General features: G+C 44.8%; 1 protein-coding gene and 1 long non-coding RNA gene across 7 annotated transcripts in view; one reads left to right on the forward strand and one right to left on the reverse strand.

Moving 5' to 3' along the window:
* LOC147031391 (uncharacterized) overlaps positions 1-21,001 on the forward strand; it is a 209,742-nt gene that overhangs the window by 74,307 nt on the left and 114,434 nt on the right. For all 6 annotated transcript variants that reach the window (XM_085862322.1, XM_085862334.1, XM_085862343.1 and 3 more), the window contains 4 exons: positions 4,982-5,051; positions 14,184-14,230; positions 17,037-17,187; positions 17,367-17,498. In XM_085862322.1, coding sequence (XP_085718448.1) covers positions 4,982-5,051; positions 14,184-14,230; positions 17,037-17,187; positions 17,367-17,498 — 400 coding nt within the window. The remainder of the gene's footprint in view (positions 1-4,981; positions 5,052-14,183; positions 14,231-17,036; positions 17,188-17,366; positions 17,499-21,001) is intronic.
* LOC147031392 (uncharacterized) overlaps positions 1-21,001 on the reverse strand; it is a 178,951-nt gene that overhangs the window by 8,220 nt on the left and 149,730 nt on the right. The gene's annotated exons all lie outside the window — the stretch shown is intronic.

Genomic DNA, 21,001 nt, shown 5'->3' on the forward strand with positions numbered 1-21,001 from the left:
CATCAGAGCGACCAGACCAATAGTAGGTGTAACCACCCACCATTATCTCGCCGCAATCCGGTCTCCGAACCTCAGAGAGAGCTGCAATCCCGATGTCCAAACGCTTGAGCTCAGATGATAACAGAGACAGGTGATCATCCTCTCTTAGGGATAGGACATTCCAGGCACCCACCCGAAGGGACCACCTCAGGTTAACCCAAGGAGACCGCTGTCTGGTGGACGACACCTCAGCACCACTCCGACACACTCTCCCGCAATCTCACCCAGGTATGTTACCCCGTGGTTTCCCTCCTATCATCAAAGATTGGGGGTCCCAAAGGCTTTGCCCCAATCTCGTCATCCGGTGAGCTGCCCTGCGAAGGGAAGCTGCACAGGAGGTACTCCCACGGAGTGGGTTTTCAGATTTTTTTTGCGTTTTTGCGTTTTGCGGAATGAAGGGTTTTACGGTGGCCGGAGTGCAAATCCTGCCACCAACCTCCTAATAAGAAGTGACCCAACTGCAGGAGGACGTCCGCAGACACAGTTGGGCACTAGATATGGATGGCCGTTGGCTCACAAGGAGCTCCTCCGCCCTTTGAAACAAATGAAATTGAAAATGAAAATGAAAACAAAAACAAACAAACAAATGAAATTGCTCGTTGAGCAAGGAATTGCCGGAATAACTTTGTCATATCTCCATTATCTCTGAAAAAACAAAAACCTGGAAATCAATTTGGTTCTTATAAGTCGATAGTGCTTCTGTTTAATGAGTTATAGCTCTTATTTTGGTCATGATCATAACTTGGAAGTCAATCGGACTTGAAATGGCGTTTTTATCGCAATTTGAAAGTTTTGACCCGACCCCCCTGACACTTGACCCCCGACCGCTAAGAAGGGTGTTGGTGTGACACCCCAATGAGACATATGGTTGGATGCAGTATTGGAAGATGCACATTTTGGATTTGGTTTGAAGTCGATAAGACCATTTTAGCGGACGTTATTGCGAAAACAAGAATTTCGGTTTTTCGGTGACCTTGACCTTGACCTTTGACCTAGATTCACGAAAAACGACAAGTGTCTAAGTTGGACCATGGCCGACGACGGTAACCCAGTTTGGTCATGATCGCTGAAACGGTGTGGCTGCTACAGGGTAAACAAACACACAAACAAACAGACAGACAGACAGATGCACAGAATGACACACACACACACAACCGACCAACATAATTGCCGAAATCCGAAGGATTCCGGCAATTAACAAACAGACAGAAAGGGATGAAAACATAACCTCCTTCACCTTCGGTGGTGGAGGTAATAATATAAAGCTAGCTGCAATGAAGCTTAAATCAAGGTGCACTGGGTGCTCAACACATTGTCTTCCTTCGCTGAACACTACATATACACACGATCTGAGGAATCCAGCTCTGTAAGATGAATCAACATGTAACATCATCATTATCAGCCTGTTTTTTGGTCCACTGCAGGACTAAAGCCTCCCTCGACTCACGTTGGTGAGTACCGGCATCTCACCATGCCTGCCAAGTGCTGGTTGCCAGGAGAGTTTGGGCAGGAATTTGTAATTTTGATCCAGTGTGCCTGTGATAACGCTTACTCTTCATAAAGGCTGTTGGGATCTTTATTGCGGGACCAGCTATTGCCAGCAGATGGGATACCCAGTTTAGATCTTAGATATCCCCCAGACTGGGGATACCCAGTCCATGCAAGGGATGACACACATTGATGAATTTCCCCAACTGCAAAACACCAGGATGACATTTTACACCTAAGCTCAGAATTTAACCCAGGATAAACAGCTCGGATGTGAGTCTGCCTGCACGTAGGCTATCCTGCCAGCCCCATGGAACATGCATTGCCTTTTTACAATGCAGTATTGTGTTGAAACAATGATATTATGAATCATGGCTTGGAAAGTGGACACCTGTGAGGCATATAAATAGTAGCAACTGCCTGTTGGTCTCATTATCACCCTGGACACAACCAGATGAACGAGGAAGAGCAATCAGAGATTACAGATCATCAGGACTTCTTTTGTGTCATGTATTTTGTGTGGTGTTTATGTTTGTGTGGCATGTATACGATGAATTGATGATGTAAGTTTATGTTCATACAGCAAAGAAACAGACCTTTTCGGTTTCATTATATAGATGAGCAGAGTACCCACCCTCTCGGTGGGTCGAGCTTGCACATTCCTTGCTGAAAAAGTATTGTCTGTGTTTTGCAAGAAGACTATAGATGCTTGTTTCGTGTATACCAAAAGGGTTCTCCATGGTCTATAGGTCTAAAGTGTACGTTCCATTAATGGTTAAGGTGTAAGGAGTCGAAAGGGTCGAATCTCTCAAGGAGGTAAAAAGGGTCTAAAATGGTCTAAGTGGTCTTCGGTGTCTTGAAGGTCTTGGGGGTCTTAAGGGTATTGGGGATCTTAAGGATCTTCCAGGTATTGTGAGTCTTTAGGGGTCTTAAGGGTCTTAGGTGTCTTAGGGGTCTTGGGGTATTTAGGTGTCTTGGGGGTCTAAAGGATCATAAGGGTCTTAGCAGCCTTTAAGCATTTTGAGGGTCTTTGGGGATTTTGGGGGTATTTTGGGGGTCTTTATGTGTCTTTGGTGTCTAAAGGGTCCGAAAGAGTTTTTGGAGTCTTCGGGATCATTAAAGTTCTTGGGGGTCTTAATGGTGTTTAGGTGTCTTGGGGGTCTTGAGGTATTTAAGTGTCTTGGGGGTCGAAAGGATCATAGGGGTCTTAGCGGTCTTTCGGCATTTTGAGGGTCTTTGGGGTTTTGGGGATTTTGGGGGTATTGGGGGTCTTTATGTGTCTTGGGTGTCTAAAGAGTCCGAAAGAGTTTTTCAGAGTCTTTATGGTCTTAGAGGGTTTCAAGGGCCTTAAGGTTTTAGAGGATCTTAGGGGTCAATAGGGTTTCAAGGGGTCGAAAGGTATTGATGAATCTAATGGGTCTAAATGATGTAAATGTCTCAAGGCATCCAAAGGGTTTTAAAGGATTGACAAAGGTCTGTGGGGTCTCAGCAGCCTAAAGGTTTGAAAGGTTTCAAATCCAAATTCCAAGAGTACATAATAGATGTACGTGTAGTCAGGGTGCAACTGGATTCAAACAGTACGTAATTAAGAGACATATAGTCACATGGCTTCACGGACGGACGGACTGTGGTTTTCCTGGGTTCATTTTTCACGGACCGTGGTTTTCAATTCACGATTTATAGACGTACTCACATTACAATTGGACATACTTGATGGAGGTACTCGGTTGAAAAAGTTAACGTGTAATACTGACTACTACCAAGTGGTGTGTCCGACCGACGTCAGCAAGTTATGCGTGCACAGACAGACAGACAGACAAATGGACCCAAATTCAATACCCTCTCCTCTGGTGAGGATAAAAACTACAACACATTGTTCAACAGAGTGGATGGATTTTGTTTTGTAAACAAACAAAAAAAAAAACAATTCATTCAATGATGTGTATTCCTTTTTGCAGTGTCGGTTGTTCTTCATAACTAAATGTGTTTGAAAACGAGTCCTTCACTGTTGTTGAATGACATGAGTGTTCCTGTACGTGTAAGTCTTGAATAGCAGATGTTTTTAATACGATCATGAACGAGGGATTGCTCGATGCAAGCTTAACTCTCTGATGGTATAAGGCGTATACTGTGCTGCTGTTTTGTCATGATGCAGTGTAATTTCATTTTATATTCAACTAGCAAATACAACCTTTGTGGTTACCTGCTTTACATGGCTAAAATTACACGTGAAAGAATAGAGATTAATTTTTTTTTTTTTTAATGTTTTTCCTTCATTTTGTTGAACTAGTACGTGGCCGTACATGCAAAAAAAAATGAAAACTTTCAAACTGCGAGGCAGAAACAACACACAGGCGGTTCCTTCGCTCTCGCATGCCCATAGGTGTAACCCCCCCCCCCCAAAAAGAAACTTTCAAACAACCACACAGGCCGTTCCTTCACTCTCGTAAACGACGACTGGATTGGGGCATTGTGTTTATCTATAAATGCGCATAAGAAATCGAGAAATTATTAGAATACACTAAGTCATCACTATCCTGACGTGGTGCGTGCCCGTACGGAATGTTCACATGCATTCCACGAATTATCGCTTGCATTGAAGTAACAACTGCTGTGATACTTACACACAGAGTTAATTAAAATCCAAATTAAAATCAAGTTTACCTCCCTGTCTTTGCTTGCCATGACATTCGCTGCCATTGACCATTGCCACTCCTATGCCACGGTAACTAAGGCACCGATCCCCATCGTAACCGGCACGGCACGTGATGTCATCGTCGGCTGGCCGCGCACCGGCCTACGCAGCCACGCCTACGCAGCAACGTGTCCTTTCATTGGTTGGTAAATAAATGGCCGCAGCATCGTGTACTGTCATTGGTTTGGTAAATAAATGGCCATAACTTGGGAAGCACTTGTCCGATTAATATCAAACCTTGAAAAGGCACATCCACAGGGCCCCAGCAATATAGCTGGCAAGTTTCAATTAGATCGGACCAGTGGTTGTCGAGAAACTGCAGACACACACAGACACACACACACACAGACACACACACACACACACACACACACACACACACACACACACACACACACACACACACACACACACACACACACACACACACACACACACACACTGCTGGAATTATAGATAGATTATTTTCTTAGACTCTATCGAGACAGAACTCATGCTTAGACAACTCTGATGATGATTTATTTTCCTTTTCAGAAGGCCGGTGCGATCACACTTCGGATGTGAATAAGATGTGTGTTGTAAAAAAAAACAAAACAAGAAGAAATATTGAATATGAGACTTGATTATCCTCATGATTGAGGGCTACAAATGTAACTATTCATTTGAATAGAATAAATGATGTCATGCATTTTAAAATGGCCTTCAACTTACTCTGCCCCTCACTCTTCTTTTCTCCTGTATTCTCCCTCTATCCTTTAGTGACTTGCTCCTTGACCTGGAGAACTGTGACAGCAATCCTGTTGCTGTGGCTGAATGTTTTGTCATGAAGGTTGGTTCACATCATTCCTTAGTTATCCGTAGCCTTGGAACCTTTGTTACATATGATTGTTTTACCTCCGTTTTTGTTATGTCTCCCCTCCTGCAGGAAAGCGACATATGTTGTTTTCCCTTTCTTTCTTTCTTAAAATTTGTTTCGGGAGATGTACCTCGATCCAATGGACTCAGATTCCTTTTTAACTTTTTTTTTAGACTTCGGCCCCTGTTCCAATTTTAAGTGCTCAAAGGTGAAACTAAAAAACCACACATTTTGCCTTGCTGTTTGTTCCCCGGTGCTTGAATCAATAGAGATGTGATTTGGCACAAATGTGATTTCAAACAACTCCTGCAAGGCCAGCAAGGGTGGCCAGAAATGTTTTGGTTTGGAGTTGTTCTCGGGATTATACGGGGGGGGGGGGGTCATTAATGTTCAAAAATGGTTGCAAAATTTAGGTTTTCGGCCTGCCTAACCTTGAAGTGTATAACCATCGTGGACAAGATCCTGTACAAATATACCTTGCCACGACACCTAGAGAAAAGTAAATGCTGGCAGATATTGGTCTGATGTCTTTCTTTCAATCTTGCTTGGGTGAAAGGTCAGAGTTGGTCACACAATTAAGGGGTTTAAGTTTCCGGACCTTTATATTTAAAGCAAACCGAACAAGCCTTGTCGAAGTGCCGATAGGCTAAAGCAGGTAAACATTTTTCCGGTGTCTTTCTTTTACTACTACAGCTGGGTCAAAGTGGATGGAGGTAGGGATAAGGGTGGACGGGATGGGGGCGGCGAGGGTATTTTTTTTTTTTTTTTTTTTTTTGTATACCTTGGTCGAGGCTCGTATGAGAGCTAACACACAACTCACAGAAAGTAGGCATGAGACAAGAGGGGCGGGAGTGGAAGGGACAAAACAGTGGGGAACAGACACATTAGGTGAACTGTGGAAGGGAGAGGGATGGGGATGGGACGGGGAACATGGCGAAGAGAAGATGGACATTTCAGGGACTTTCAGGAAGGAAAGCAGGAGAAATGAAGGAAGTGGGCTTGGGTGGATTATCGGGGGTAGAAAAGATCGAGGATTTGGATGGGGGGAGATAAGAGGTGGTGGTGCACAGCTGTTTTGAAAGCCTGGAGGGAAGAATGGGAAAGAATAGAGTGAGGAAGTTTATTCCAAATGCGGGAAAAAAGAGGAATGAAAGAGTGAAGATGAGCAGTGATTCGTGATTTTGGTAGTTTTACCAGAAGGGGGTTGTTGGCGGACCTTGAGCGCCCTGTGGAAATGTGGTGGGGACAAATCGCAGAGAGAGCAGGGGGGGGGGGCAAGGCTGGAGAGGAGTCGGTAGAAGACAGAAAGACCACCGACCAACCTGCGGTGATTGAGTGAGAGGCCCAAAGACTCAGCTTCATTGCGGGAGATGCCGATGATCTTAAATGCCCTGGTTTCGACAGCGTGAAGCCGAGAAAGGTGGGAGGCAGGAGCACCAGCCCAGAGGGGAGAGCAGTACTCCATCAGGCTACGGACAAAAGCTTTGTAAGTGGTCAGGAGCTCAAGAGGGCCGAGGAAGGACTTAGCACGACGGAGGATTCCCAGTCGGCGACTGGCTTTTGAGGCGAGGTTGGAAATGTGACTTTCCCAGGAAAGGTCATGGCAGATAGTGAGACCTAGAAGCTTGAAAGAAAAGACTTCTTCCAGAGGATTGTTGAGAAAGTGGATGGGGGGGTTTTGTAAACGGTCCTTTTGAAGAGACATAGTGAGAGTGTGAGATTTGTCTGGATTGAAAGACATGTTCCACGTGTTGGACCAGTTTGTGATTTTATCTAGATCTGCAGTGAGCGAAGAAGCTGCTGCTTGCCGGTCTGAGGGATGACAGATGGTACGGCAGAGGGTGGAGTCGTTGGCATAGAGAAATAGAGGATTTTCCAGAGAGTCCGAGAGATCATTGATGAAAACCAGAAAAAGAACAGGGCCCAGAACGCTACCTTGAGGAACTCCAGCCTGCACAGGAAGAGGGGATGAAAGAACTCCATTTAGGGCCACACGTTGACTGCGACAGGAGAGGAAGTCTGCGAGCCATGAGTGGAGATGGCCTTGAATACCATGGGAAGAGAGTTTGGTGAGTAGGGCAGGGTGCCAGACTGTGTCAAAAGCACGTGATATGTCCAGGGATACGGCTCGGATTTCCTGTCTGGCATTGAGGACCTCCATCCATTGATGGGAGAGCAGAAGCAGCATATCCAGGGTAGAGTGACCTGGTCTGAAACCAAATTGATGATTGGAAATCAAGCCATTGGAGAAGAGGAAGGATTTCATGTCTGAAGCGATGATGGATTCCATAACCTTGCTGATGATTGGGAGAAGGCTGATTGGTCTGTAGTTACAGGGATCTGTTTTTGCACCTTTTTATGCAGGGCAGTGATGTTTGCAGATTTCCAAGCAGATGGCAGATGACCTTGGGCAAATGAGAGGGTGAGTAGAACAGAGAGAGGGTGAGCAAGAGCAGAAGAGCAGGCTTTGAGGACACGTGGGCTGATGCCGTCTGGACCGGTTGCAGAATCTGACTCGAGGTTTGAAAGCAAGCTCTCCACCTTGTCAGGAGAAAAGGATAGAGTCCAGGGACAGTTGGGTGCGACTGGGTAAAGTGGGTAGAGATAGTGATGGGTTTGGGACACAAGATTTAGCTGCAAACACCGAGTTTAGACATTCAGCTTTATCACGTGTGGAATCAGCAGTGCGGCCATTTGAGGTAAGGGAACATGATGGAGGGGGAACATACACCAGAAACAGATTTGATTAAACGCCACCAGGATTTTGAGGAGGGAGAGAGGTTTGAGAGTTCAGACTTGAGATGAGAAAGATGTTGTTTTGTGGCTCTCCTGAGGGTAGATACACACTTGTTCCGAGCTTTGTGGAAAGAACTGAGATTGCCCTCAGTTGGGTTTGCTTTCCATGAGGCAAAGGCAAGTTGTTTCAGGACAACTGCTTCGCCACAAGCTTCAGTAAACCAAGGGCGGGAGGAAGGGTAGGACAACTGAACACGAGAGGGGATAAATCTGTGCATGAGGGAGAGCAAGTTTCTTTGAAAGAATTCCCAGGATGAGTTGATGTTTGAGAAAGTAGTGATAGGAGACCAGTCTGTAAGTTTGATGGCTGCTCGGAGACCCTGCCAGTCGGCTTAAGTGAAATGCCAGACTCGACGGCGGTGAGGTGGTTCTCTGATAACAGCCAGAGAGATGTCCACTTTAACAAGGACGTGGTCAGAAGAACCAATTGGAGCGAAGGAAGAGCAGCAGATATTGTCAGGGAAATTTGTCAAAATCAGATCCAGAAGAGATGGAGTACCATTGGTTGAGATCCGGGTTGGGAAGTTGACCGATTGAGTCAGTCCCAATGAGTCGCAGAAAGCCTTTGCTGAGGTGCCATGGCAGGTGAGAGAGGTACCCACACCTAGCCAACTGGCGTGATGACAATTGAAGTCGCCACATAAGAGGAAGAGAGAGTTTGGATGAGAAGATAGAAGATGGTCCATGTTTTCGGAGAGTGAGGTGTAGATGGAGTCATCACTGTTCGGTGGACGGTACAGTACACATATAAACATGAGGTGGGAGTGGAGGGGAAGCCGAAGCCAGAGGTATTCCTGGGGGTGTGGGGGAGTGAGAGCAGTGCAGGGAGAGTGAGGAATAGAGTCTTTGATGAAGAGAGCAACACCTCCACCAGGACGAGGCTCAGGTCTGTCATACCGGAGGAGGGAGTAACCAGGGAGAGATACTTGGGAGTCAGACACGTCTTGGGAGAGGAAAGTTTCTGTTAGGCAGATAATGTCTGGTTTGTCAGTGGCAACCTGTATGGAAAGATCTGAAAGGTTTGAGCCAAGGCCCCGGATATTTGAGGTCCACACTTTTAATGAAGAGGAAGGGGAGGAGGCTTTGGGTGCAGGAGGTGGAGGGGGAGGGGGAGGGTAGGACAAGGGATGAGGGGGGCAGGTAAGGAGGGTTGCTGAAGGTGTGGGGGGTATTGCAGAATAGTGAGGGGAGGGGGCCGAATGAGGAGTAGAAAAGGCTCTGTGGTGCTGGGAGAGAGGGGGGACAAGAGACAAGGAAGATGGCAGTTGAGGATTTGAGGAGGTGGAGTGAAGAGATGGAGGTGAGAGGGCAGTGGAGGGAGGCAGGTTGGTGGATGAGAGGGGGGAAACTTTGAGAAGGATGAATGAGGGGGATGAAAGGTGGGAGAAAGGTGAGGGGGAATTTTTGAAAGAGGTGAGAGGGAGGCTTGGAGGGAGAAGAGTGGGATGGTTGCTTTGAGAGTGAGAGTGAGGGGTGAGGGGGGTGAGTTGGCACTGAAGTTGGAAAAAAAGAATGGTTGATGGAAAGCGAGCATCCATGGCAAACTGTGGTTTTTAAAAGTTTTAGGTCAGAGATGCGATTTAACACAATTCTTGATGGATGCAATGAAGGCGAATTCAGAGCATGGAGAGAAGAAGCACTGTAATAGTTAATTATTTCGTGCAGAACATTGTTAATGTCCCATCGTACAGCATTCCATGAGAAATGTACACCAAAACGTTGTATTAAAATACAACAAAGTTACAGTAAAATTCTCAAAGCAATGTAAATATTTGTTACAACATGTAATAAAAACATGAATAGGTGATTAGTTTTTTTTTTTTTAAAGACCCCAAAATGAACCAAAAAGGCAGAGTTAGTCTTCACACCTTGGATGAAGGTTGTGAATAAGGTTTCACAAGGTGTTTACGGTCTCCTGAAGTATCTGTGTGCATACTCATGACTGATTATAAAAACATTTTTTCCTGTAATATTTCCTGAAGAAAAATCTGACGCTGAAATATTAAATCTTACACATGGCTATCCGCGCTCGATTCTGTGGTTGATCAGTTCAAAGAGCATTGAGTCAGGTCAGGCCAGATTAGATCTGTGACTTGCTTCAGGTAAACCTGTACTAACCTGTTCCATGGTCGAGTTGTCGGCGACTAAACCGTCTCCCCCACCAGGTTTTCTGGTGAGGAGGTTGTTTGGATATGGACACCCAGCAGGATTAAAAACAAAACCTGTCAAAGGGCGGAGGAGCTCCTTGTGAGCCAACGGCCATCCATATCTGGTGCCCAACTGTGTCTGCAGACGTCCTCCTGCAGCTGGGTTACTTTTTTTTAGGAGGTTCGTGGCAGGATTTGCACTCCGGCCACCGTAAAACCCTTCATTCCACAAAACCCACAAATGCAAATAAAGCTGAAAACCCACTCCGTGGGAGTACCTCCTGTGCAGCTTCCCTTCATGGGGCAGCTCACCGGATGACAGGATTAGAGCAAAGCCTTCGGGACCCCCATTTCTTGATGATAAGATGAAAAGCATGGGGTAAACTTCCTGGGTCAGATTGCGGTGGTGTGTGTCGGAGTGGTGCTGAGGTGTCTTCCACCAGACGGCGGTCTCCTTGGGTTAACCTGAGGCGGTCCCTTCGGGAGGGTGCCTGGAATGTCCTATTCCTCAGAGAGGAAAATCACCTGTCTGTGTTATCATCTGAGCTCAAGCATTTGAACATCAGTATTTCAGTAATCTCTGAGGTTCAGAGACCGTATTGTGGCGAGAACATGGTAGGTGGTCACACCTACTATTAGTCTGGTTGCTCCGATGGTAACCATACCCAAGGAGTTGCTGTATCTGTGTCCAATAAGCTGACCCCAATGATAATTGAGGTAACACCGGTCAACAAGCGTATTATGAGACGAAGGATTCGTCACTCCTTGGGTGTCATTTCCCTGGTCTCTGTAAATGCTGCAACTGGGGTGAGTGATCTCACCGTGAAGGACGCATTTGATGCCACGCTCGAGTCTGTGGTTGATCATTGCCCCAGGCGAGATACTCTTCTAGTCTTGGGGGATTTGAATGCATCAACTGGAACTGATAGGGATGGTTATGAGGTGTGTGTTGGTCCCCATGGGTCTGGAACTGTGAACCTGAATAGCACGAAGTTCCTTGACTTTGCAAGAAGTCATGGACTTAGGGTGGCTGGTTCATGGTTTTAGCACCCACAAGCTCATCGCTGGACTTGGTATTCCAACGCTGGCATTGTGGCAAAGAAGATTGACCATGTGCTCATTCATGGTCTATGGAGGATGATCCCCAACTGTAGCGTCCACCGGAGTTCTGAGTTCCTCAATACCGACCACAGGCTTGTTGTAGCAACTCTGAGGATGCACCTTAGATCCGGGAGAATGGTACCATCCCAGCCGAGGCCAGATGTTGGCAAGCTCAATGGTGAGAGGGTAGCTGAGGTGTTTGCGAACAGGCTGAGTGGGGATTTGGGGGGTCTGGGTGCTTTGAGGAATCCTGAAGAGTTGTGGAGTGCCTTCAAGACCACCGTCCTTAATGTTGCCAGTGGATCTCTTGGATCTCACCGTAGGACAAAGAATAATTTTGTCTCTCAAGGAACACTGGATGCCATTGACCAGAGTCACAGGGCCAGGCTGAATGGCAGAGCTGAGCTGTTCGTGGAGTTGATGTGTAAAACTGAATGTTCACTGAGGGTGGACAAGGAGGCCTATGTGTAAATAATCTGTGAAGAGGTGGAGCATCACCTGTCGTCGTGATTCTCGTCCTACTTACAGGGGAATTCACGCATTGTGTTCCTCCAAGCCCGTCCCTCAGTGTACTGCAGTTAGAGCAGAGGGTGGTCGGCTCTTGACAGAAGCTTCCGAAGTGAAGGCCTGCTGGGCCGGTTATTTTGAGCGGTTGTACCAGGCTGAGCCACCAGCTGTTGAGTTGGATGTCAGGGATGTTACAATCCCCATTACTGACCTTCCATTCAACTGTGATCCACCTTTGTTTGTGGATACACAGGCTGCGATGAACCAGTTGAAATGAGGTGAAGCTCCAGGGATCTGTGGCATCCATGCTGAACTTCTCAAGGCTGGTGGAAATGCTGCACTCATGTCATTGCATCCAGTTCTGTGCTCTGCCTGGAACACAGGCATCATCCCAATTGACTGGAAGAGGGGCCTTGTTGTCCCTCTCTGGAAAGGGAAGGGTGATCACCAGGTCTTCGCTCGGATAATTCTTGATAGGGTTCACCACCATCTGTTTGAGCACCATCGCCCAGAGCAGTCAGGCTTTACACCAAAGAGGTCAACGATTGACCGTGTCCTTGCCCTTTGGGTCCTCACCGAAAGCAGATGAGAGTTTCGGCAGGGGCTGCTTGAAACATATGTTGATCTCTGTAAAGCATTCGATTCAGTTAATCGGGATGCCCTCTGGAGGATTCTTGGTCTTTGTGGGGTGCCACCAAAACTGATCGATCTGATGTCTGAACTATACTCTGGTTACTGAGAGTGCTGTGAGATGTGGTGATGCCATCTCTGACTTATTTCCAGTTATTACTGGAGTTTGTCAGGGGTGTGTACTGCCCCCCACACCTTTTAGCACTTGTATGGATTTGATTCTGGGGAGGATGTCGGAGAGATCAAGTTGCGGTGCATCATTTGGGAATGTCAAGATCTCTGACCTTGATTTCACAGATGATGCAGTCATCTTTGCGGAGACTTAAGATATCCTTTTGGAGGCCCTCGAGGTGCTGAATGAGGAGTCTGAGCCGCTGGGATTACGGGTTTCCTGGGTCAAAACTAAGATCCAGGCTTTCAATGGATGCTGCTATCTTGTCTGTTCCTCTTTGTGGTGAGGATGTTTGAGGTCATGGAGAGATTCACTTTCCTCGGCAGTGATATTCATGTCTCTGCTAGCTGTGAGCCAGAGATTAATAGATGTTTGTGTCGGGCTTGGGGAGTCATGAATTCACCGGATCATGGGGTGTGACACTGTCGGTACCTGTGCAGGAGGACAAAAGTCCAAGTCTTAAGGTCCTTGATGCGTCAAGTTTTGCTCTACGGATGTGAGACTTGGACTCTGACCAGGGATCTGAGATGAAGACTTAATTCCTTTGGTACCAGGTCTCTTCGGAGAATCCTTGGCTATCATTGGTTCGACTTTGTATCCAATGAGCGGTTGCTGAGAGAGACTCCAATGAGATTTGTTACCTGCATGGTCCGTGAGCATCAGCTGTGGTTATATGGACATTTGGCTTGTTTTCCTCACGGCTGATCCTGCTCACCAGATTCTCTCAGTGACGGAGCTTCTTGAGTGGAGGAGGCCAATGGGCCGACCACGTGCCTCGTGATTGCAGCAGGTTGATCATCATCTCAAGGAGATGAGGGTTGGCCAGACAGAAGCCCCTGGAATACCGGCAGGAAGTGGACCCAGCGACGTGCTGCTCCGGCGCATGCTCCCATACCTGACCTGACCTGACCTTACTCAAAACTTGTCTGTGGTTGCCTCATCTGCTAGCATTTGCTTGTGAATGTTAAAGACTCCACTTGCCTTCCGAAAAGAGTAGATTATTTTGCATTGGTACTGTAGTCCAATTATTGGTTAAGCAATTAGTTCACTTCTGTTTGTCTGTCGTCCTGTCTACAGACGTCAGTTTATGATCGAGGAACAACTTCTTTTCAATTGATCGTTATATTTTGAATATGAATTGGAACATGAATCGGAAAACGAACTTTATTGTATTTTTGCAGTGCTCTACTTTGTTTATGATTTCGTCCTGATTGCACGTGCGCAGAGAGGAGTGAGATAATTTTTCTACTCTGTATGCCTGTCTGATAGTCAAGGAAAACAGAAAATCATTCCAATCAGGAAACTTACTGTTTCTAAGGATGTCATAAAGGACACAAACAACAGGCACAAATAACTAATGTAACGTGTTAAATAAGGTGTTGTATAAGACCCTGGCATCTACAGCAGTAAGCTGCCAGATTTTTCTTTTCTACAACTATTAAAGTCTCTTTTTTTATTTAAATTGAATTATATACTTAAACACTGTGTTGGGAAAGGTGTTCTCTGAAATCTGTCGTTTCTTCTGTCGTTGAGAGTTTTTTGTTAGCAATGTATAAATGAGTGGCATCCTGCCCATGGTCAATTCTCAGCACTGAAAGTCACAACCTCTCTTGATGCTCATCAAGATTGTTGTGAGGCTAAGGGCGATTTTCGAGACATTGAGTGTTTATTGATCAACTCCAGGAAATGTGATTGAGCCAGAAGCTGTTTTCCAGGAAGTCAATTAAGTGTATACTTCTACATCTTTTACAGGGTGAAGATTTTGATATTTACACACAATACTGCACTAACTACCCCAAGTGAGTACTGCTGTCTTTCATCATCTATCTATAATTGCAGCAATGTGTGTGTGTGTGTGTGTGTGTGTGTGTGTGTGTGTGTGTGTGTGTGTGTGTGTGTGTGTGTGTGTCTGTGACCGCTGTTTCTCGACAACCGCTGGTCCGATCTAATTGAAACTTGCCAGATATATTGCTGGGGACCTGAGGATGTGCCTTTTCAAGGTTTGATATTAATCAGACAAGTGCTTCCCAAGTTATGGCCATTTATTTACCAAACCAATGACAAGACACGTTGTTGCGTGGGCGTGGCCGATGGGGAAGGGAAGCTCAGCCGCGTTCGCCATTGCAGGTTACAACGTACGTGCTTCCGGATAATGATGACTTCGTGTATTCTAATAATTTCTCGATTTCTTATGCGCATTTATAGATAAACACAATTCCCCCAAGTTATGATCGTTTTCATATTAGACGGTGCATAAATTTCAGTAACATCAGAGTGCTGGTATGCTCCGAACCAGGAAGTAAATTTTTTTCTCTCTCTTCTCTTCTCTTTTTGTTTTTCCTTGCCATGACATTGCGAAAAGGTAAAATACGTTGGCGCTAATTGCATAATTGGGTATTAAAACTAAATTGCGAATAATCGTAACTGCGAATAATATGCGAACTTCCGGGCCATGTACGTACGGGCACGCGAGAGCGAAGAAACATCCTGTGTGGTTGTTGTTTGTTGCTCGCGGTTTGAATATTTTTTTTTTTTTTTTTTACGGGCACGTACTAGTCTATCTATAATTCCAGCAATCTCTGTGTGTCTGTCTGTCTGTCTGTGACCGCTGTTTCTCGACAACCACTGGTCCGATCTAATTGAAACTTGCCAGGTATATTGCTGGGGCCCTGTGGATGTGCCTTTTCAAGGTTTGATATTAATCGGACAAGTGGTTCCCAAGTTATGGCCATTTATTTACCAAACCAATGACAGGACACGGTGCTATGACACAACAATTTACGTCCAATTCTTCTTCTTAGTTTGATATGATGTCACAATTGACGCTGGGGACATGAGTATGTGCCTTTTCAAGGTTTGATATCATTCTTCTTCATCCGTTTCAGCTGTTTCCCAAGTTATGGCCATTTATTTACCAAACCAATGACAGGACACGTTGCTGCATAGGTGTGGCCGATGGGGAAAGTGCGCCTTAGTTAACGTGGCGTAGGAGTGGCAATGGTCAATGGCAGTGAATGTCATGGCTAGCAAAGACAGGGAGGTAAACTTGATTTTAATTTGGATTTTAATTAACTCTGTGTGTGTAAGTATCACAGCAGTTGTTACTTCAATGCAAGCGATAATTCGTGGAATGCATGTGAACATTCCGTACGGGAACGCACCACTTCCGGATAGTGATGACTCACTGTATTCTAATAATTTCTCGATTTCTCATGCGCATTTATAGATAAACACAATGCCCCAATCCACTCGTCGTTTACGAGACCGAAGGAACGGCCTGTGTGTTTGTTTGAAAGTATTTTGTTTTTTTTTGCAAGTATGGCCACGCACGTATGGGCACACGAGAGCGAAGGAACGGCCTGTGTGGGTGTTGTTTCTGGCTTGCGGTTTGAAAGTTTTTTTATTTTTTTATTTTTTGCATGTACAGCCACGCACATACGGGCACGCACTACTACTACTACTACTACTACTACTACTACTACTACTACTACTACTACTACTACTACTACTACTAATAATAATATACAAGTGTCATGGCAAGGAACTTAAACACAGGAGGAGGGCATTAGGCTCATCAAAGTTTGCGCTTGTATTGCCAACCTATGGCTGTTTGTTCATACTCTATCCTTTTAAAATGATGAACATCAATCAAGTACTGTACCATTTTTGAAGTCTTTGGTCTGACTTGGCCGTCATTGGAACCGACGACCTCCCAGACTACCGAGTCCCATTACACCACCAAGACTGGTTCATGAGAGTATACTCATCCACACAGTTATACGGATCATATGGATCAAGCTGATAGGAGAAATGGCAGGCATAATTGCCACAGTCATTGCTTGAAATTCTCAATATTTGAAAATGTAAGAATGTTATTCATGTTAGCAGCATTTCCGTATTGGCTAGTACTTAACAAAAAACATAAGGGACTCTTTCTGTAGTCTATTCTTTATTGTGGACCACCAATAAAATAAAAGCCAGTCATATACTGAGGCATGCAAATACCTGGCAATTCACACCACTGTCATTGGGATTGTGTCTCTTCATATTTGAGTGTATGACCAATCAAAGAAAATAACTTGTTGGCACAAAATTTGCCCCCAAATTGCACTGAGTGAATTCAATGAGGAAATTGCCTGTGATTTGCTGAAGTCTTTGACATCACGTCTGTGTTTCTCACGTCATCCCGAGGAGCTTTGCGGACAATGGATTTTACCCTCAAATCTTGCTGAGTCAGATGGGATGGTAAATTGATCTGCTCCGGAAGCACAAAAAGGCAGCAAACTTTGCATGTTTTAAAATCTTACCTTGTACACCACAATTGAAAATGCAGGAAATTATTTGCAATGCATCTGAAGTTTTTGCGGACAATGCCCAGGCTTCATGGCAGTACATGTTCATTTTGCTGGCAAATATCAGGTGAACATGTTCATCATCTGTAAATAATTGGCTGGCAGAGAGAGAGAGAGAGAGAGAGAGAGAGAGAGAGAGAGAGAGAGAGAGAGAGAGAGAGAGAGAGAGAGAGAGAGAGAGAGAGAGAGAGAGAGGTTGGCTTCATGCTTTATTTAAGCTTAAGTAACATCCATGTGCTTTAAATTTCTGCAGCTCGATTGCGGTGTTGGCTGCTTGGATGCAACGCTCACCTCTGGCAAGATTTCTGCGTGAGCGACAGGCTGAACTCGGACATAGCCTACCGCTCGGCTCTTTCCTTCTCAAACCTGTCCAAAGGATTCTCAAATACCATTTGTTCCTGCAGGTCAGCGAGCATCCGGGAATGATGTTGTCACGGTGTTTCGGTGGTGCAAGATTATAGCTTAAAAGTTAACAGACTGCGAGAGCGTGATAATCACATCAAATGTAGCCCAGGATGTTGATAGAAATTGAATAGTGCTGAGGAACTTTATCCTTGCCTTACTCATGACCTGTGTGCACCAGGAAATGGCTCGAACACGAGAAGCAGGAGCTGAGGGAGCTGACGTAGTGATGGAGTCTCTATCAGTCATGCACAGCGTAGCCTGGCACATCAATGACATGAAGCGGAAACACGAGCATGCCATTCGACTGCAGGTTAAACTTTTATTTTTTAACATAATGATGTTTGCAAAGCAGTACCAAAAGGCTCAGTTGGCGGTGTGTTTGCCATTAAGTTGTCTTGTCTTGCTTGGTTTACCATCCGAAGGTTGAACGCAGCAAAAAAAAATAACAACTGTCAGTTTGATGAAGTGCCAGTAGGGGGTGCTACATCGGTGACATTTTATTTTTCTCTCCCATCCCTCAATTTCTTAGCAACAATTTTGCTGAATGAAGGTCACCGAGCTTCCTTAGTCCTTGATGGTTTCTCTCATGCCAAGTATTGTTGTTCCTTTGTTGTTTTTAGATCGTCGTGGAGGATCTCGAAGTTTTTCACACGTTGTTGTTGTTCATCTTCTTCTTGTGGACTTTTTTGTTTCACAGCCTACAGTTTTCATCGAAACTTCCTGAAACTTGGCGTATATATGTAAAAATACCCTGTGCAGACTGTAACCATCTCCGATTTTGAAAATTCCTCCTAGAAAAAAAGTTATGATGTCAAAATATCTCCGCTAATGTAAATCGCCCAAAAAATTATCTCCGAAACTAGGCAAGCTTTTTGAATTCTGTTTGCGGGAATCGAACAGGGCATTAGCAGAGATCAATTACCGCACATATGATACATCACTATGACGTCATATCAATTTTTATGATGTCATTCCTATTCTTTGACATTTTTTGTTTCACAACCCAGAGTTTTCATCGGATCTTCGTGAAACTTGCCATGTATATGCAGAAAGCCTACGCGCAGGCAGTAACCATCTCCAATTTTGGAAATTCTTCCTAGAAAAAAAAGATGAGGTCATAATATCGCCACTAATGGAAATCGCCGATACCATTATCTTCGAAACTAGGCAAGCTGTTTGAATTTTGTTTGCGGGAATCAAGCCGGGCATTAACACAGATAATTTATCGCCAACCTGATACATCACAATGACGTCATATTCGTTTTTATGACGTCATTAAGAGGACAAGGATCTTAGCTCATTTGAGCTTGTTTCCTCAGTTACTACCGAATCATATCGATTATCCCAATGGTGTTGTGACAAATTTTGAGGGGCTGGAGCCCTTCAAAAATTTGTCAGCCTTGAGGTCATCATCGGATAGAATCGACTGTCACATCAAGTTTTGAAATGATACTCACCATCGGAGTGCCCAAAACGAGCGATAAATGACATGCACATTTCACCATGATAAGCTAAAGCATAAATAACACTCACACCCACTTCATCTCACAATTAAGAATCCCCTTTTAAGAAAAACGTCAGATAAATCCATGTGGAAGGTTTTGCACTGACACAAGACCGACCTTCATGACTGGGTGCCACCATCTTAAAAAAATGTAGTGGTTTGTGGGATACCTTAAGCAATATTGAATGTATATATTTTTATGTTCTTTCAAACAATCACTTCAATAGAAGAATTAAAATTGTTCTGTTGTTATTATACATCAGTTTGCTTTAAAAACCTTTTATCTCAACTTGAAATACTAGAAGGTCACTCGGTAGAGCGCATACCTCCGCCACGTAATGCCTGATCCACGAGAACATATCGGGCCCAATACATTTTTAAAATATCAAGCTGTACAGTACTCTATCGTTTTTGGTCCTATCTCTCAATAGTGAAGAATCACTTAAAAAATTAAATAATTATCGTATCTGGATCCGGATCCAGATCTTCAGGAAAATACAATCAATTTGTCCTTGTCACACACCCAACCTGTCCACCAAGTTTCATCTGAATCTGTCCATGACATTTTGAGATATCCTGCTCACAGACCAACAAGCAGACGGGTGAAAAAACCTCTATCAGCCCTCGGTGGCTTCGGTAATAAAGGATTTTGTACAGATCCCCTAAACCAGACCCCTATTGCCCACATGTGTACCGTGAAGCACCACATACATGAGAGGTTAGGTTTCAGAATAGCTCACTAAAATGAAACCAGCAAATATGATACTTGTTTATAGATCTACTACGAGAAAGAAAAAAGTAGTTTAAGTACCAAAACCACTACACAAATTCTCAACTCATTAATTTAAAATGATGTATGATAACCTTTAGATGTTGCTGTTAACACTTTGGGGGTGTGTTACATTCGCGAGCAGCTTGGTGTAGCTTGCGGAACAGCCTGCTTGATTCAAAGTGCTCAAGCAAGCACTCTAACTAAATGGAGTGCTCAGCACTGCTTAACAACGTGCAGGTAAAACTAGTTCAAATGCTGCTGCCTTATTCTTCAGAGCTGTATCTCCTATCCAGTAGTGCTGCGAAAGACCCTGCCACTACCATCTCGATTACACTACCCCCTGACATTGACTGTCAGTCTCTATGTGTTAACACCAGTATACCCACACCCACAAAGAAGTACCTTGCTCCCAATGTTCTCGTAATGTTTCAAGGACCACCATTACACCAACCATTCCAAAAGTTGCAGTACCACCTCCTCTGCTCCCAGTACTACAGCCGGTGAGGCATCCTCCCTTCAAGTCATGCTCCCAAATGCATCAAGTCTCCACAATAAAATTGACGGGCTTTGAGGAGTTGCCGCCGACATGTCACGGGGTTAAATCAGGACTTCTGGATGGCCACTCGATCAAGTCATTCCTATGTCACTACATTCCTTCATGGCCCGATCCATTGGTGTGGAAAGTGCATATCCAGCCAATTACAAACTTCAATCGAGAAGTGCGTAGGGCCACCATCTTGCTTAAAAATAATTTCATCTATGTTGTCCCATTGCTGAAGTTTTGGAAGAAGAACGTTTTGAAGCATTTCCCCTGTTATTGTATGGTTGGTCGGGGAAAATATTTTTGGCCCAAGTCTTTCATGAACCGGATGGCCAGATCTGATATTCAACGAAGTAGTTCGGGCAGCAATTTGTAATTTGTTCATGTTGCCAGCAATAGCTCGCTTACTCTTCGCAAACGGCACCATGGTGTCTTTAATGTCCACCAACTAATGTCTGAAAATGGGACACTGAGTTTAACGTCCATTTGAGGGACGGCACACACATTGATGAATCAACCTGCCTACGAAAGACCGAAATGACAGTTCATAGCTGGGCCGAGATTCAAACCCAGCTGAGACAGCTTAGAGTGTGTGTACATCTGGGTAATCCTGCCAGGCCTCGAACCTAACCATATTACTTGCTAGTTTCAGTGTTTTCTCCCCTCCTTTCTCTTGTTTTTGTGTTTGTTCATTCCCTTGTTTATTGTGCCAAAGGGTTGCCCTGCTACCCCACTGTCAGTCCAACCTTACTCTCCCATTATCCTTACACTTGTTGAGAAAAAATAAATCCAAAATTCACTTGAGTAACTACTTTGTGGCTGATTTGCTGATTATCTGTCAGCTAAAGGGCTACAAAAGCAAAAAAAAGAAGTGAAGGTTATGTAATATATAAAGCTGAGTTTGTGTCTGTCTGTCTATGGGTGGGTCAAAAGCGCCGCCCATTCTACAGGCCATGCCCTCCAGCCATCCTGAAATTGCCGCCACATTTTTCTCTT

Source organism: Eptatretus burgeri, chromosome 2 (genome assembly GCF_056783735.1).
Source record: "Eptatretus burgeri isolate ZD-2024b chromosome 2, Ebu_testis_v1, whole genome shotgun sequence".
NCBI lineage: Eukaryota > Metazoa > Chordata > Myxini > Myxiniformes > Myxinidae > Eptatretus > Eptatretus burgeri.